This window comes from Diceros bicornis, chromosome 3 (genome assembly GCF_020826845.1).
Source record: "Diceros bicornis minor isolate mBicDic1 chromosome 3, mDicBic1.mat.cur, whole genome shotgun sequence".
Lineage (NCBI taxonomy): Eukaryota > Metazoa > Chordata > Mammalia > Perissodactyla > Rhinocerotidae > Diceros > Diceros bicornis.
In genome coordinates, this window is record NC_080742.1 from 13,056,560 (window position 1) to 13,075,508 (window position 18,949).

An 18,949-nucleotide genomic window follows, 5' to 3' on the forward strand; every position below is an offset into this window, starting at 1 on the left:
GAACAAATATGATTGTTATTCCAGGATTAATGTGACAGTCTTTTGAGTGTGCTGTGTTGTGTGTCTTCTGATGCTAAAGTAAAGGCACTGTTAACAGATAGTGCTAAAATGATGTGAAAAAATGGAGATGTTTTGTGTCTTTCAGGTTAGCACAATCTGGGGCAAGAGTTATGGCCAAATACATATGAAACACTGTGGCTTTCTATTCCCACATTGCTCTGATGGATAGTACCAGATAATTCTAAAAATTAAGTTTTTCAGGAAGTATCAAAACTAAGCCCTTGCCATGCTGGGTATGGAAAAGAATAGTTAAAAGAATTGGTGGGCATGTGATGGTTCCTTTGAGTTTCGAGACTGCTGTGTGGAGAGGAATTAGACTCACTCTCTGTGACCCAGTGGGCGGGGTGGGTAGAGGGCTGGTAGCAGTGGGAGGCAGAGGTGAAGTCGGTAGGAAGGGAGCACTTTCAGCAGTCAGAGCTGCAGGGGAGAACGTTCCGGTTCAGGATGTGAGGTCAAACCTTATTGTCCCCAGCAACACGGAAGGGGCCGTGTCAGGGCTGCCCTGAATTAGACTCTGAGAACTCTTTTAACTCTGAAATCCTGTGCTTCTAATTTGGGGTGTTAAATTTTGGTGATATAACCAGAAAACTAGGACAAGATCACAGATGTAGTGGAATAATGGTGGAGTTGTCAGTGTAGTTTTGTACCAGGTTGTCTGACTTGCTCTCCGTTAGATAAGGACTTGTCCCTCCACACAGTCTCCTTGTCCTGCTGGCTTCTGCTGGTGCTGTGAATGGTGCCATAAACATCAGCAACAGGCTTCCCAGGAGAAGTGGCCACTCCTTTTCACACATACCCCCAAGAAATTAAGCATAAACTCCCTCAGTGCTTCAAGGGCTGCTTATGAGAGTTTTTTAAATCAGTTGTTACAAGGGTGGTTTTTCTGGAAGGGGCAATTCTTCATTCCTCCCTCACCCCCATTCCTGGAGGTCATGGGTGTGAGGTCCCTTTTGTTCTTCATGGAGAACCTGGGGAAGATGAGGCAGTGTTTCCCCATGTCTACCCATTTGTCAAAGTTTAAAAATATAACAGTATATTAAATTCATAATAACCAAGCTGTGATAAAGCTCCAGGTTGTCCTTGGTGGTAAAGCCCAGAGTCCTTTGAGTGTTATAAATGGCCAGCAGTCTCACAGCCACTCCAGTGGAGATGAGCGCTCCTGCTGGTGGCTGGCGGCCTGCTCACTGATGAGTGCCTTTGCTGTGACGGAGAGGAGAGCTTGTGCAGCTGGAGAAGGACAATGAGATGAGGCAGAGTCGCTGGGATGTGTCAGTTGTTGAATCTCTTCTCCTTCTCTTGAGCTTTGGAGCCCCTCAAGATGTGTGTATGATCTAAAAATTCTGTGCGGGCTGAGGCGTTGGTTCCTCTGCATTTGCGTGTCAGAGTCCCTGAGTAGGTATCTTTATGGACTCCATGGTGAGCCCCAGTCTCAGTGCCATAGAAACAAGAGAAGCCAACCTGACAAATTTCACCAAACTTCTTCAGCACTGGTCACATCACAGAATGAATAGGTGACCTTATTTATTCAGAATGGGGTACTTTGTTCAGGAAAGAGGTACCTGGTCTCCCCAGAATGGGAAAGCCCTCCGAGGGGATCAGGCCAAGTACAGAGGGAGAAATCCAAAGTTCCCAATTATTAAAAATAAATAATAATAATAAGTTATATTGAGAGTACCTTACTGAGTTGAAAGCAGTAATCTTTCGTGGTGTCACAGCTGGCAGCATAAAAGCCAGGTGGTAGAGTACAGAGGCTGCTATTTTCATTGTCATGTGCGTTGCCCTGTGGTGCGTGTCCTATTTGTTAAGGAAGTCTCGTCCCTCTCCAGAGAACCAGGACCAGAAAACGTGACATCCGTCTTGCCCCTTCCTTTTTTTGTTTAAGCCATTTCATTGGTGGGCTTCTTCCACTTACATGTTACGTTGGGGATTAATGGGTGCTCAGCAAAATGGTCATCTTTCAGAGAGCACTGTTAGGCTGTAAGAAATAGATACAACCAAAATGTTTTTGAAAATTAATCAGGAGAGTGAGGACCCAAGGAAGGGTCAAAGAGCAGCTGGTGCTCTCCTTGGAACTTCATCACATGGCTTCTTGGGGTTCCATTAGGGTTCTCTCTCCATTAGGGTTTCACCTTTTTCTCTTGGCTTGTAAGGTATTAAATTGATGGTGTCCCAGGGGAAGAAGACTCCTCTGGCCATTGAGTATGTAATCCAATTGTTCCCCTTGGATTTGTGGCCAAATGTGAGGTTTCTTACCCTGATCTGGGATTGGCCCACTGTCTCCCTATTTATTGGGTGGAGAGGAGAGGCCCCACGTGAGGACCTTCCTAGGCCCAGCACCATTCAGATGACCACCCTACTCTGTGCTGAGACTTGGCATGTCCAGGTCCTGCCCAGACCCAGGTCGCTTCAGGGCAGGGACCCTGAGTTCATGAACTAGTGCTCATTGCAGGGGTAGCTGGCAACAGTCTTATCCCACTTTCCTCTTTTCTTTTTAAAAGAAAAACCAAAAGGTGAAGAGGTGTGGTCCCGGGCTGAGTGTGCCTACTCTTGGTTGGTTAAAGACAGTACCAGGAGAGAGGCCCCAACCCCCAGAAGCCCATTCTTCCTTTAAGGTGCCTCCCTGCACCCTGTGGTCATCAACAGAAGGAGAAGGTGGGTTGGTGCAGGGACGGCGCATCAGGCACAAGTGAGGAGGGCAGAGCCTCAAGAGGGTGGGGTAGTGCCGTCGTCACTGATCCACAGGCATCAATGAAGGGGGACTGGGCCCTGAGCACCTATCAGAACAGCAAGATCTAATACAGAGGAGAAGTTAGTATGGGAAAAACCAAAAATAGGATTTAGCTTATCCTTTTTTTAAAAATGTTAAAACATGGTATTTGATCAGCAGAGCAACGGCGCTTGCCGTCCTTATATATTGTTACCAAATTAAACTCACGGTCCTGAGGTTTTTGTGAACAAGGGAAGAAGACCACCTGGCAAAAGTGGAAACAGATGGGCTCCCCACAGGCTGCCGAGCTGGGGGATGGACGTTGGAAACCTGGGGCGCCGGCTCTTCCTGCCCTGCTTGGGGCTGCATGGCAGTCTATTCCTTCTGGCCCCGGGACCGAGCAGGAGGCGCTTCTAGGTTTTCCTTCGGTTGAGTCAGAAATGAGTGAAAGGATGATGAGATGCTGAAAGTAGTCCTCAGATACTAAGACATGAAGCTCTTTGCTTCAACAGAGCAGCCCGCCGGCTGTCCAGGGGCCGGGCTGGCCTGCGGGTGAGGACGGGCTTGGAAGTCAGGCAGCCCTGGCCCTGGACCGGGTCCTTGTTGTGCCGTGTGGAGTGAGTGCAGGCTCTGGCGGGCCGGCCGTGGCTGCTTGCCCACGCGCCGACGTGGCTGTTTTGCTTCCTGCAAAATGAGGAGACGACGCAGCCCTTACATCTTCCAGTAGAAGAGATGTAAGAACATTTCTGAAGCTTCTTTGAGCTTTCCGGAAGGAAGGAAAAGTTTGGTGTTGAGCCGTTTTAGGAGGCTCTGTGGCTTGATTCAGATCCTCATAAAATGTGGGTGTCCTGAACAAGGAGAGAAGGTTGCTGACTCGGAACCAGTCTCTGTGATATGCTCAGCGTGTCGTCTGTTGTATCCTAGGCATTTGAGCTGGCAACGGGCGATTATTTGTTTGAACCGCATTCTGGGGAAGACTATTCCAGAGATGAAGGTGAGTATTGCTGCCTGCTGAATACCTCAGTCAGGGTCTCCTGAAAGTCGTGAACTTCTGGAGAGTATGGTGTTTTCATACCGAAATAAAGCTATGTTTTGGTTTTCAAACACCAAATTCAGACGCTTTTCCTTTGAGCTTGAAGCCCCCTTCAGTCGCAGTGAATGGGCAGAGCCCCTGGGACAGGTGGACCCGGAGAGCCCTTGGGCCTGAGCCCGCCTCTTGCTCCTGCCTGCCGCAGGCCTGGTGCCCAGCCGGCCAGGAGAGGACAGACTGTACTGACTCCAAAGCCTGTCTCTGATCTTTTTGTCCACTGATCTGCTGCCCATTTCTCTGTCCCGTTTGGGCGCTGAGTTGAAACCCAGGAATTCTGGCTTGAATTCCACCTGTAAAGCTGACCATCTCCATGCTTATTTGCTTGCAATGCTGGGGTGGCCTGGGGTGGGCTGGCCTCAGTCACTGTTCATGCTCCAGATGGTGCCTGAGGCCTGCTAGCCCCAGAAGCCTCTGCATGGATGTGCTGCAGACATTGTTGATTTGGATCTATTTCTGATTTTTTACTAATTTCAATTTTTCCCCTCTTCTTTTATCCCCTCCTTCCCTTTGCCCCTCCCATTCCTGTGTCCTTTTTTTCTCTCCTCCATAGACCACATAGCCCACATCATAGAGCTGCTAGGCAGTATCCCAAGGCACTTTGCTCTATCTGGAAAATATTCTCGGGAATTCTTCAATCGCAGAGGTAGTACCTCTTCTTTTTGAAAAGCGCCACGATGCAGACAGAAATGGAATAGCAGCTGCTGATTGTAGCATTAATGGTTACAAAGGCATTGCTCCTAAATTCAGAAACACCCAGCAGAATTCCCATGCTGATTTAAAAGTTGAGAGGGAAGACCACGTTTGGCCCTGTGCTGCGGTCGCCCTGTGCATCAGCTCCTCCTCAGTGCCTTCAGCAGCTGGGTGCCCTGAATCTGGCTGTCCGGGCAGAGCCTGTGCTTTCGGTCGTCCAGGTCGCGCTCTGTTTCTGTCTGCGCGGGCGGTGGCAGTGTCTGCATGCAGTGTACTGATTAAACTGTCGTGTGTTTCTGTTTTGCTGGCAATGTTTCCCAATGCAGATCACATAGCATTGATCATTGAACTGCTGGGGAAAGTCCCTCGAAAATACGCTATGTTGGGGAAATATTCCAAGGAGTTTTTCACCAGAAAAGGTAACGGTATTTCTGCAACACTAATTATCAGCATAATCTTCTCCCAAAAGGAGAAATTGTACATTCACGTTTGGGCACTGGAGAAAGATCTACACTTTTACAACTGGGGAATTCTGCTGAAGAAAGCGCTCAAGAAATAAACTTGAACCATCTGATATCTGTGGAATAAGAATTTTGTAACAGAACGACCTTCCTAAAGTCCTCTCCCACTCTAAGCACCAATCTGTGTATTCAAGGATTTATAAAAAGGAGTTTTTGATTTTTAGAAACCAGCTAGAGTTATCTATTTTCCTTTTATTCATAGTGCCAGAGTGTTTCTGCAGTGGAGCAGAGGCGGCCTAGCTGGACGTCCTCTTTGATCTGTCTGAGCTGTTCCTGCAGTGGGTGAAGGCCTGTGAAATCCCTGTGCCTCACTTGCTTGTAAATCACATCTGCTCTCCCATTGCGTTACCGTACATGATATTGTAGGTTATTTGTTTAATACTGTGGTTCTTGTTGACCTTCCCTGGGCATGACCCTGAACAACTGTTTCTTTGCCCTGTGTAGTAGTTAGTGATCAATTTTAAAAAACACCCCAGAACCCCAGGGAACTTACTTTGAAAGAACCCCTCCCCAATGCCATGTTCTTGTGTGTGAGCATAGTTGGTCCTCCTAATTCATGTTTTTCTAGTTTAGATTATTTTGGGGTTGCACCACTCTTTAATAAAGAACTTTTAAAGTTGGTGTGAGCAGGACATGGTGTTTCTAGAAATTTCTGAAAGTCTCGTATACTGTCTCCCTTGCTTTAGCCATATGTGGAGAACCAATTTGACTTGTTATTTTCCTGTGAAATAAGGAATTCTTATAGAGTAATAATCCTTTATTATACACTTTGGTGATCTTCAGCTGACCAGTCCTTGTTTCCTCCTTGAAGTCACATTTCCCTGTTCAATGCATGAGAGCCAAGAAGGGACCGTGCTGAAGATGGTTTCCTGCTCCGCTTACTCTGAGCACGCGGACCACAGCTCAGCTTTTCTGGGACCACCCAGTGGCCCACCTGTGAAATACATAACTAGATGCAGTTATGTTCTTACTACCTTCTGAAGGCTTATCATAGGGGAAAAAATTGTCAGGAAAACTCTTCTTCAGACAACGTGGATAAATTTTGGTTCTGAGAATCGAGTCTTCAAGTCTGGGTCCCGTGAGCAAGGAACCAAGTTCCCATCTCCACACAAAGACTCTCCCACAGGCCCCAGTAGCCTTATGGGCAGTGACATGGCTTTGCCATTGAACTGTGTTCAGTGACAGAGCTGGGATTTGAGCGTGCATAGGACTGGGCACATCGTGTCCTCTCTGAACCTCAGTCTCCGCATCTGTCTATAGGGGCACTTCAGGGTGCATCGTTGTTATAAGAAGGTACGAGAGACAGCCTGTGCAGCATGTGGCACAGTAGGAGCTGAGACCATTCTTGCTAAAGCAGAGTTATAAACAGGAACTCTGTCAACACGATGAACTTCTAGACAGCAGTATTATTGAGAGAGTGGACTGAGTTTCCCTAGGAGACTTCCAGAAAATGTTATTTGAACATCCTTGAAACAAGGAAAAGATCTGGATTATTATAGCTTGGGATTCAGTGTGGCTTGGGGAATTGTGTTTATTTTAATCTATGCAGAAACCTTCTTCCATGTTTCGGAATGTTTTGGAGGCCTTGGCTGGTAGACGACTTGCGGTGAACACCTAGTCATAGCCTTCACCATTGTCAGACAGGGCTTAGTGGACAGGGTGGCCAACAGCTACCAGCCTGGTCTGCCGTGGAAATAGAGAACACCGTTGACCTGCCGATGCTCCAGAGGGGAAGTGGGGAGACCGGAGAGGGCGCTGGGCTGCAGCACCCGCTCCTCTAGCCAAGTAAAGAGTCTGCTCTCAGCCGATGAGCGGGTTCCGGCCCCAGGCTCTGGGAGCCTTATTTCCCACCGAGGCCTAGGCCTGGTGAGGACCAACAGCCATTGACGGCACACAGGGATTTCCCTTTAATTGTGCTGCTGCTTACCTTTCCTCTGCAGCAAGGAGCTGTGTAGAATGACGAGGCTCTACATTTCTCCCTGTCCGTTGTCTGTGGGTTGGGAACCACATACTATGCACAGCGGGGACAAAGAGGAAGGAGGGGTAAAAGGAGGGGCCTTGCATGGTGAGGAAATGAAGTCAGGCGAGTTGTTCTAAGGCGCCTCTCCAGGCAGCCTGCTGCTCAGTTTGCTCATGGAGGCAGCTGCTGCGAGGCTCTCTCATGCCTGTTAGGCTTTGCCAATGGCCTGAGCTGCAGGCCACCGGGAACAGCACCTGCTGAATGCCGGCCCAGAACCAGCAGTGGGCCTGGAGCCCTCCCTCCCCCACCTGGAGGGACTCGTAGTGAACTGATGTCGGTGGTTGGTTCCAGCTCAGAGCTCCCTGTCCTGTGGCCCTTCGTGCTGACAGACGGCTTTTGCATTGGGCTTCCCATCAGCACCCTTGCTCCCGGGGCAGCTCGTGGTCCGTGCCCTCCCCTGCCCGTGCCCATATGGGAGTAGAAAGTGCTGTACGAGGCCTTGCTGTTCCATCAGCACGTCATTATTGCCCACGTGCTTTGGGACTTGTGTGCGTGGTCGTTCAGAGGAGCTTGTTTGAAGGTGACCTGCAGAGTTGAACAGCGTTTGGCGTCCTCAGTGGAGATGGACCAGAAACATCTGACTGTGTTACTGTGGTGACAAGTCCTTTTTCCCTTCTTTTGGATGTAAGGGAGAATTTATGACAAGGCAAGAAGTCCCCTAAAATGACTGGGAGTTGGGACCACAGTTCTTTCCTGATTACTGTTTGTTTATAATAACTGTGAGATCAGAAGGGATTTAGGGTTTACTGAAGTCCCAGGAATAATAATATGATGAACGAGGGCCTGTCATGAAAATAGATTGCACATGTCCCGTAGGATGAGGAGAATGGTATGTTGCATGAGAGAGATGTTCTGGCTTGCCTCCCTAAGTAGTATGTGTGAATATACATTTTGGAAATAATGGGGTCTTAAATGTATCCGTTTAATTTTCTTTCTAAAATACCTTTGTGCCAGAACTGCAAAGTGGAAACTACTACCAATTTGCCTCCGTCACATTGGAAAGTAGTCGGGATTGGGAGAGAGCTGACAGCAGGTTCTCCTGTTCTTCATCCTCCGGGGTGGGAAGCAGAGCTCACCCCAACCGCAAAGCCAGGGAGGAATAGGGGGGTCTGTGTGCCAGGTTTACATATCACGTGCACCTAGGTGCCATCTTCTTGCTTACATTTCAGGGTAAAATGATTGGTACTAGTTTCAATCATTTCTTGGCCAGGAATTTTAAAATTGAGCTGGATTTTTTTGGCAGGGCATGTAATTACTGTTCTCGCCTTATTAAGGTTTGATTTGTTGGTTATTCCTTTGAATGTGGACATTAACCACCAAAGATCATTAAGAAAAATCACCTTGGTCAGTGTGTCAGGATGTGGCCCAGTAGAAGTAAACACCTCTGTGGATTTTGTCCCTGTCTTGTCCTGCTATGATCTGAATGTTTTGTCCCCCCACAAAATTCATATGTTGAAATCCTAACCCCAAACGTGATGATATTAGGAGGTGGGGTCCTCATGAATGGGATTAGGGCTCTTATAAAAGAGACCCCAGAGAGCTCCCTAGGCCCTTCCACCATGTGAGGACCCAGTGAGCAGTCTGCGACCTGGAAGAGGGCCTCCCCTGACCACGCTGGTGCCCTGACCTCAGACTTCCAGCCTGCAGAACTGGGAGAAATAAATTTGTTGTTTATAAGCTGCGCAGTGGGTCATGTTTTGTGATAGCAGCCGGAACGGACTGAAACATGTCCCCAGGAAGTGGGTGGTCCTCCAGAAGTGTCCCAGCTCTCAGGTGATGGTGGGAAAAACAGTGCAGCCTGGACCACACCTTACTGTGTTGTTGAAAAGACATTCTCTTGACCCATCGGTAGCCATCATTTTAGTAAAAATTGCTGTATTGAGAATGGAAGTATTACAGGAGACAGTTTACTTTTTTTAAAAAGCTGATTCTAGATGAGGGCATCAAGTATATTGGAATATATGTGAGTGATTTTGTGTGTCAGACTAAAGACCTTCTTAAATACAATTGAAAATTTCAAAGCATGCAAGAAACTTCTCTGTAGCCAAAGGACTATATTTGCAGCATAAAGTTCACATTTCCCCTGTGCTGGGGCAGCATCAGGCCACGAGAACTCAGGGAGGATGGTGAGGAGACAGTGCAGGAGAGGCTGTGAGCTGAGGCGGAGGACGCAGGAACTGGGTGTTTAAACAAGATATATTTCGTATTCTTAATTTTTAATGTTTGAGATGAAACTTGTTAGAATGTTTTAACTCACCTTCAGAATTACTAAAAATCAACAGATTCTCTTATTTCTGTGAAGAGTAGAGCCTTTTTGTGGGTGTTTGACCCCTACAGGCTGGACACTGCCCCTACGTAATTTTCTTGGCTTTGAGTTGTAAAAACTTCTCCATCGTGGCGGCTTCACCCCTGCTTAGGCAGACACCAAGCGTGGGCATTAGAACAACTCGTGAACTTGTGGGATGTCCAGCCCTGGAAATGCTGGGGAGGAAGGACCCAGGCCTCTGTCCTGGAAGGTGCCGGATGCCAAGGTGGGCCAGGGAAGGCTCAGCACAGGGCTGCTCTCCTCAGTGTGACTTTGATTCTATGGAAGTAACTGGAAAAGTTTCCTCCTTCTAGTGGGTCTTATAACTTTTAAAACATAAACTACTTTAACTACGGTTTCATCGTAAGCGGTATTTCTGAGTTATAAAGAATCTGATGCTTCCTCTCTGCCATAAGCTCTTCTCTCAGAAGCGAGCTCTATGGGGGGACCGGGGGGCCTCGGTCTGTCTCCTTTACTGCTGGGTCCTGGGCCTGGATTAGGGAGTGCCTGGTGAAGGGGGGATCAGTAATATGGATTTATTAAATTTAGAAACATTAATTGGTGTCCAGTCTTTGTTTTGGGTGCAAGGCGTTGTGAGCTAGAAGCAGGGTGACAGTATGTTCCACTTTGCCTGGGACAGTCCTCGTATGCCTGCTGTCCTGGCCTAATTACCAGTAACACCCTCGTCCACTCTCACTGAGGTCCCTGCGTGGAGGCTGCATGGTGAAGGCCCCCCCAGCTAGAGTTGTGGGGGGAGATGGGCTGTGAGAGGATGATGATGCGCCCTGGGGGCAGACTGGAGTGACCCGAAACACAGCAAAGACACTTGAGAAGATAAACCACAGGCCACAGGTGGTTTGATCATGGGTTCGAATTACTGTTTTAATCATTTAATTTTGGATTTGAGCATAGGATGCAAAAAAAGCAATGAAATTATTGCTATAAGAGGTTCGAGTACATTCTATAATAGTTGATCCCATTTATTCCTATCATTTATTGTGAGCTACTAATTAGTGAAGTGTTTATTTTTCAACATGCATTAACACATTGGAATTCTTTTAAAGTTATTATTTTGTTGTATGCTTTGTACCAGTTTTTTTAATAACAGCTTTATTGAGATATAATCTACATACCATACAATTCACCCTTTTAAAGTGTACAATTCCATAGTTTTTAGGATAGTCACAGTTATGCAACCATCACTACTATCTAGTTTTAGAACATTTTCATTATCTCAAAAAGAAACCCTGTGACCATTAGCGCTCACTCTCCATTCTCCCCACCCTCAGCCCCTGACAACCACTGGTCTGGTTTCTATCTCTATGGATTTGCCTATTCTGGATGTTTCATATAAATGGAATCATACAAGATGTGGACCTTTGTGATGGCTGCTTTTATTTACTGTTATGTTTTCCAGGTCCATCCACGTGGTAGCATGAGTCAGTGCTCCCTTCCTTTTCTTCGTGGATATACCACATTTGGTTTCTCTATCCATCAGTTGGTGGCCATTTGGGTGGTTTCCACTTTTTGGCTGTTATGAATAATGCTGCTATGAACATTAATGCACAAGTTTTTGTGTGGACGTAGGTTTTCATTTCTCTTGAATGCACGTGTGATAGTTGAAGTACAAAAGGTTTTAATTTTGATGAACTCTGGTTTTCTACTATTTTTGTTACTTGTGCTTTTGATGTCACATCTAAGAAACCAGTGCCTCCCTCCAAGTCATGAAGATTTATTCGGTTTTCTTCTAAGAATTTATAGTTTTAGCTCTTACACTTAGGTCTCTGATCCATTTTTAGTTAATTTTTTTTATGTGTGGGAGGTAGGGTTTATACAGATTGTGAACTCAAATATTTACCTACATATGCTTTGTAGGAATTTGTTCAAATTTCTTGTTTGTGTCTTGCTTTGCACCAGTGTTTATGGATGGGTTTCCTTTCTATGTGTATGCTATTGAAATTTATCCTAATCTATTTACTTGTCAGGGTTCTTTTTCTAGTGACAAGTATTCCCTGGAATACAGTACCAGGATTTGCCTTCATAGTCCCCCATGTGTGGGTAAAACCTCATATGCTTGTATGTTTAATTCTGCAATAATATAATTTCATGGACAAAATAATATATTTTCCTTCACAAATCACTTAAAATAATATTCGAGAGAAGTATAATGGAAGTACTTAACTTTTCCCTTAAAAAACCCTCTAGTAATCTGGGACTGGCAAATACAGTTGTAATCCCGGAGGAGGAACCTCCCCCAGGGCCTGTTTCCTGTCACTTGTCCCTGGTTCTGTCGAGGTGGTTCTATCTGCAGAGAGGATGAGGAAGCCCCCGGGCTGCTGAGGGCGGTGCTGATGCAGGGCTGTCCATCTGGCCCTGCTGGGCCCTTGTTTGCATGCACGTTGTGAGAGCTGATGCTGAGGAAAGTTTGTGATACTCAGAATTCTTTAAGAAGGAAAGGGTGGAAATGGTTTAAAAAGTAAAGATGGTCACAAGTAAGGGTCCAGTTATGTGCAAAATTTGTTTCAGCAAAACATATCTTGGTATATTTTAAGAGAAAAAATAGTCAAGGTAAAAATTCTTTAACTTGTTAGGGAGCTATTTTTATAATAGGAACAAATAGTAAAAAAAATTGTTTTTAAAATGTTTTATCTTACTATTTTATTTCTATTTTTTCATAAGTGGAGGTGGCTGTATTTCCTGTGTGATATACACAGGGCTGGCGCTGGAGAGTGGACTCGAGGCCCTCACGCCACGGAGGAGCCTGCTCTGGGAATCTCTGCTGGTGGTAGATGCGCAGGGTGGGAGCTTGGGCTTTGTTTTGAAGTAATCTTTATAAGACAGCACTTCTTCTTATCACTGAATCAAACATAAGAGCTTCTACCTATAATCATAGGGCCTGGGCGAGTTTATTTCCTGTTTTTCTTGGCATTATAAAGTTTTTCTACCTGTCTAGATAATCCACATATTTGTTCTTTTTAGAGGCAATTCAGTATTCTGTTATATTGCAATATTATTATGTATTCGGTACCTATTGGTGCTTAGGATTATTTTGCATATTGCATATTTTCCTAATATAGAGAGCATCTTTGCACATACAGTTTTTGTGTGGGATTACCTGGTCAAAGTTTGTTAGATACTTTAGGCTGTTCTTGAGAAAGGTTTTTATCGGTTTATAGCGCTGCTAGTTAGTATGAATAAATAGTTTTTCACAGCCTTCCAGCACTGTATTGTTTTCATCACTGTTGTTATGCAGATTTTAAGGCATCTATCATGATAAAGCTTTTCTCTTTTTCTTTTGGAAGATTCTAGTTAATTTGATGCCTATTGATAGATTTTAGTTAGTTTAAAAACTGGCCCCCTCAGAAATGGATTCCTTTGTGTTCCAAGCAGACAGCTTCCCAGCAGTGGCATTCATTCACAGACCTGGAGAGCATTTATTCCACGTCAGAACGGGAATGTCAGGAAAGCTCTCTCCCCTCCCAAAGCTCTCTCCCTCGTGTTTTAGTCTGTTACTTGGGTGCTTTCTTAGTTTGCTTTAACCTTGCTCTGGTGAGATCAAGAGTCACTATATAAAATCAATAGAGCTACATTCTAGAAAATGCAGAGAGAGAGAAATGACCTTATAACAAAACTGGTGCTTGGGGGCATCTGCTTTCCATCTTTATGGGCACTTTGAAAATCACTCTTGTGATCATCTGTAGAACATAGTCTTGACTTCTTTTCTTTCATTACCAACAACTGTACCATATAATTTTCCCCCTTGTTATTAAGTAATATTAAATAATATTCATCAAGTGGATGTACCATGGTTGTTTGTTTTTTAAACTACCATTCTGTTACTGAGCATTTGTAATTTTGCAGTATATATAATTTTGCAATGAACATATTTTGGTGGTAGGGGGTGGGTGCCAGGGCTTATTTCCTTAGGCTGGATCCTAAGAACTGAAATTTCCAGGTTAAAGGGGATGAACATTCAGTGATTGCCCAGACTTTGTTCTCATGAAACCGTTCCTTCCACAGGAGGTTACACTTTCTCCTCTAAGATGGCAGGTCCACTTCCCTCATTAAATAGACCTGAGCTGCAGTCTGGATGCCAGTGAAAGAGTACAGGCCAAAACAAAAAGTCATTCTGGGGTGGGGTTACGGGTCATTTCTCCATTTGTTTTTGTAGTTTTCTGTAATGTCATTTCTCCTTTGGTTTTTGTAGTTTTCTGTAATGTTCCCTTATTTTCTTTATGATTAAAGAAAGAGCAAGGATGTTTCTAAATTGAGTTGAATAAATGGGTGAAACAGACCAGGCCTCCTGGGAAGATCTTTGTAAGAATAGAACTGAATCTCTATTAATGCATATCATGAAAAACTTCAGTTTGTTGGTTAAATTATAGCAGGTGAAAGAGGAGAGAAATTGGCTCTTGCATTAGGTGTGCCATTCAGGTGTCTGGAGGCCTCAGCTCTGTGCCAGTTGCAGGACTGTGGCTCGCTCTGGGCCTGGGAGGGTGTGGGGACGGGGCGCGGGGCAGCGCTGCCCTTGTCTGTGGGAGCTGCTGGGGCAGACACTCAGGGGCACCCCAGGAAGCCTCTGTGTGAGCAGGGGTGGGGTGTCCTGTGAAAATTTCTAACAGGCAGAGAAAACGAGTTATTCATAACTAAAGTTATCCTGACCTTTTGGCAGTTTGACTTAAAAATAACTTTTTTTCCTATTATGAAAAAGGCTATTACAGTTCACAAAGCATTTACTAGCTTCTTAGTCATTCTGTTACGTCAGTCACTCACGCTTTTTATACTGTAGCTAGTACATTTTGAAAAGTATAACTTCAAGGTTTATAAATTGATGTCCTGGTATCTTAGATTTTACAACAAATGTGTGGAAAAGAGTGGTATTGGATTCAGATAGGACTTCAGAGCTGTGCCGTCCAGTATAGTAGCCACTAGCTACTTGTGGCTATTTAAATTTAAACAAAATAAAATGAAAACTTCAGTTCCTTAGTCACACTAACCACACTTGAAGTGCTCAGTGCCACATATACCTAGCAGCTACCATACTGGACAGTACGGATAAAGTACATCTCTGCCATCACAGAAAGTTCTCTTGAAATGCACTGTTCTAGAGGAAAAGACTGCCTTCTCTTTGCATGGTAACATGCAGAAAGAATGGTCCAAGGAGTTTAAATAGTCTGTATCTTAAAACTTTTTCTAAGTAAGTTGGTAGATTGCAGAAGATCCCAGGTTGGAGTGCGAGTGCCTCCCTCACTCAGTCTTTGCAAATGAAAACCATCTGGGCGTACTCAGCCCACTGGACTTATTTAAAGAAGCCTAGAACTGATGTGCGTGAACTCTTCCCTTTTCGATTACCCCCTATTTACCTTTGCCAAGCTTCCTTGAAATGTGACACAGTCGTATATACACTGAGTGATTATTGCTTGGGGGAAAGCCCGGCATTCTTTGTTGTTGTTTGTTGTCTGCGTATTGTTGAGCAGGTAGGTAGTTATCAGCTTTATTGAAAAGAACCTGGCGGGGCCAACAATGGGAAATGCAAATTTGGGGCTTTCTTGACACTGCCTGTTTTTCCCTGTAGGAGAACTACGGCATATCACCAAGCTGAAGCCCTGGAGTCTCTTTGATGTACTTGTGGAAAAGTATGGTTGGCCCCATGAAGATGCTGCACAGTTTACAGATTTCCTGATCCCGATGTTAGAAATGGTTCCAGAAAAACGAGCCTCAGCTGGCGAATGCCTTCGGCACCCTTGGTTGAATTCTTAGCAGATTCTACAAATATAGCAATCTGAGCTAGCAAATGTTTTCCAGTACATTGGACCTAAACGGTGACTCTCATTCTTTAACAGGATTACAAGTGAGCTGGCTTCATCCTCAGACCTTTATTTTGCTTTGAGGTACTGTTGTTTGACATTTTGCTTTTTGTGCACTGTGATCCTGGGGAAGGGGTAGTCTTCTGTCTTCAGCTTAGTAGTTTACTGACCCACTTTCTTCTGGAAACAATAACACGTCTCTAAGCATTGTTTCTTGTGTTGTGTGACATTCAAATGTCAATTTTTTTGAACAAAAAATACTTCCCCCCTTGTGTTTTGGCAGGTTTTGTAACTATTTATGAAGAAATATTTTAGCTGAGTACTATATAATTAACAATCTTAAGAAATTATCAAGTTGGAACCAAGTAGCAAGGAAATGTACAATTTTATCTTCTGGCAAAGGGACATCATTCCTGTATTATAGTGTATGTAAATGCACCCTGTAAATGTTAATTTCCATTAAATATGGGATGGGGACTCAAATTTCAGAAAAGCTACCAAGTCTTGAGTGCTTTGTAGCCTAAGTTGCATGTAGTGGACTTTACTGCTCCAAGGAGTTGTGCAAACTTTTCATTCCATAACAGTCCTTTTACATTGGATTTTAAACAAAGTGGCTCTGGATTATGTTATTACCTATATGGCACTTTAGAGAAAGAAAAGACATGCTTCTCATTCTAAAATACGTGTGGTAGTTTAGCATTCCCATTCGTATTTTTGCATATTTTTAAAAGTACTTTTAAGGAAAAAGAGCAATTTCCCTTGAAAAATGTGATGGCCTCCTTCAAGCACTGTAAGTTCAACTCTACGCAGATTAAATTGGACAAGAGAAACATGTTCAGTGTGTGGAATGAAAAAATATATATATATTTTTGGAGAAGCTTGCTTGTGTTTGTCTAAAGCCAAAGTGTGGTATATACAGTTTGCAGTGCAGCGGGCAGAATACCAACATCTCAGTGGTAACAGTGATCGCGCTCAGTCCATAGGCAGTTTTATACGTGGCTACAACAAATTCTACTAGCTTTTTCGTTGTCTTTCCATGCACTGAATTTGAGAAAATGATTTTCCCTTTGCAGGTTGCACACAATTTTGTTTATGCATTTCCTTAAAATTGTAGAATTCAGGACACAAACCATAGTAGGCAATACAATTTTAGAATGTAATATATAGAGGTATAAATGCCTCTTTTAGAAGTCAGTGGATTGAATGTCAGTTTTTTTTTTAATTTTACATTCATTAAGGTGCCTCGTTTTTCTTGACTTTGTCCATTAACATTTATCCATATGCCTTTGCAATAACTAGATTGTGAAAAGATAAAAAGTGTTGTAATAATAATCCATTGTTTGAGGTGCTTGCAGTTGTCTTAAAAATTAAAGTGTTTTGGTTTTTTTTTCCAGACATTGCCTCGGTCATTGGCCTATATTTGAAGCGATAGAATCAACAAACGTTTGCTATCCTTTTAGTATAGTGTAACCAAAAGTAAAGGAAATATCAACATTCCTGTTGCAGGAAATGTAGCTGTATAACATGTATTAAGGCTTATTACAAGGAAATCCTTCATTGTTTTGTAAGCGTAGAATATGGATTTAGAAAAGATGCTGTGGCGTGGATCTGTTACCTAAAATTTCAGTGATCCTTTTTCATTCGTGTTTCATCAAAAACATACTAATTATATCTTGTTTGAGCATTGCAGATTTCGTTAACAGTATTCACTGTGGGGGAACAAGACACACAATCCTCTTAGGAGTTAGCTTTGTATCACATATTACTGTGAGGTGGAGCATACCAGTCATTTATGAAATGTGGGTGCTGTTTTTGTAATGAGGCTGTAGGTTACCATGTAGGTTCTGTGACAGATGGTGGCTGTAGACCAGTGATGCTATCCATGATTTCCATAGGAAGCATTCTTACAAGAACCACAGAGTACATTTATATCTTCCCTAAGTCTATAAGAATTTTAATCAGGGTTATATCACACTTGAATGAAATTTGTCTAATGCAGTTTTGGCTCATGTTAGAACATAAACTAGATAATTATGAATTTTGTAAGGATCTGTCCCTTATGATAAAATAGCCTAACTAGTTTACAATGTAAAAACAGTTTTTCTAGAAGGATTATATATTTATATTAGGTACAGTATGGTTTTTAGCAGATTCTTGGTGGCTTGATGATAAAGAATGCATATAAACTCAATGAGAACCACTGGTTATGCAAAACACTATAGGCAGCTCAGTGGTTTTAGTTGAATGTCCTGTCTTTTCTTTTCTCTATTGCATGTCAAGTCTTTATGGAAAATGACCAACAGTGGATTACATGTGTGATTATATAGCAGATTCAGAAGCTGGCTGTCTAGAAATTACAACTGTGCAAAGGCAGTGAAAAAGTAGATTTAGGAGTTTCAAAAACAAACTTTTTAGGTGAAAACTGATTTACTAACTTGCTTCTTCCTGTACCTGGATCATACATAACTAGTTAACAGTAAACTGCTATTTCTACTCAGGTAGAGAACTTCAGTTTGTATCTACAGTTCAAATTATTTCTTAAATTCCACTTTTTTCTCCCATTAATTTTTTGTAACTTTAATGACATTTTGGTAGAGGACAGTATTTGAGACTGTATGTGTCCTTCATCAAGGAGTCAAAGAATTATATAAGATTTGGAAGTTTACAGAAAAGCTTCTGTATATACATTATTTGTGAAGTAGGCAAATTTAAAACTATGAGGAATTAAAAATCCTTAGGAGGACAGTCCTTTTAAAGAAAGAGTGAATATTGATATTTCACTATCTAGTTAACTTTCTTCTGTGTTTTTTTAAAGATTTATTTATTTATTTTCCCCCCAAAGCCCTGGTAGATAGTTGTATGTCATAGCTGCACATCCTTCTAGTTGCTGTACGTGGGACGCGGCCTCAGCATGGCCGGAGAAGCGGTGCGTCGGTGCACGCCCGGGATCCGAACCCGGGCCGCCAGCAGCGGAGCGCGCGCACTTAAGCCACGGGGCCGGCCCTCTTCTGTGTTTGAAACTGTCAGGGGATGGATGATTGGATGGATAAAGCCATTTCTTCTTGGGCAAGTGTTTGCTTAGTGAATACCCTAAGTGGAATTTTGTTTGATTAAAGTCAAGGATGGCAAAGTTGATCTAAGTTCTTTTAAAACTTGAAGCTGGTTAGGATTGAGCCCTAAATATAGTTGTGTTACTGTACCCTCATTAACCACAATTACCTAATTTTCAAAAGGAAATTAAAAGAAGTGTAAAACATGACTTAGATTACTGCCAAATCATTCATTTTTAGTCTGTTTACTTCTTTCTCCAATGCACAGAATCTGTATACTGTGGCAAATTAGGTGAAGTAATCGGATGGTGAAAAATATGTTGACAAATATTGTCATTACTATTGGTTATACTAATTAATCCTCCTGAGAGGTAGAAGACCTTAAAGAAAATTTATTTTTTCAAAATAATAACTAGTATTTTGTAATTCAGTAATAAACTGTTTACTTAAGAGGCCATCTTCATTTCACTTGAGAGATCTAAGAATGATGCCTTTTAGTTTTGTATACCAAAACAAATTTTAAAAATTTCCTACTACTTTTTCTAATACTATAGCTAGATAGTAAATGTTAAGGTTTTCAAATAATTTTGATTAATCAATAAGACAGTTCAGTCATGTTCTAAAATGTAAAAATTAGATATTCGTATGTTTTTAGGCAGACTACTCCATATTTTCAAACAGCTGTAAATTACAATCTGT

At 43.1% G+C, this 18,949-nt stretch overlaps 1 protein-coding gene across 8 annotated transcripts in view; it reads left to right on the plus strand.

The window, feature by feature from the left end:
• Positions 1-16,595, plus strand: part of SRPK2 (SRSF protein kinase 2) — a 228,973-nt gene extending 212,378 nt beyond the window's left edge. For 4 of the 8 annotated variants that reach the window (XM_058523749.1, XM_058523730.1, XM_058523767.1 and 1 more), the window contains 3 exons: positions 3,692-3,761; positions 4,408-4,500; positions 14,969-16,595. In XM_058523749.1, coding sequence (XP_058379732.1) covers positions 3,692-3,761; positions 4,408-4,500; positions 14,969-15,153 — 348 coding nt within the window. In that variant the 3' untranslated portion in view covers positions 15,154-16,595. Of the gene's footprint in view, positions 1-3,691; positions 3,762-4,407; positions 4,501-4,873; positions 4,967-14,968 lie in introns of all 8 variants that reach the window. The other 4 variants (XM_058523714.1, XM_058523723.1, XM_058523758.1 and 1 more) reach the window with 2 other exon arrangements.
• The last annotated feature ends 2,354 nt before the right edge of the window (positions 16,596-18,949 follow it).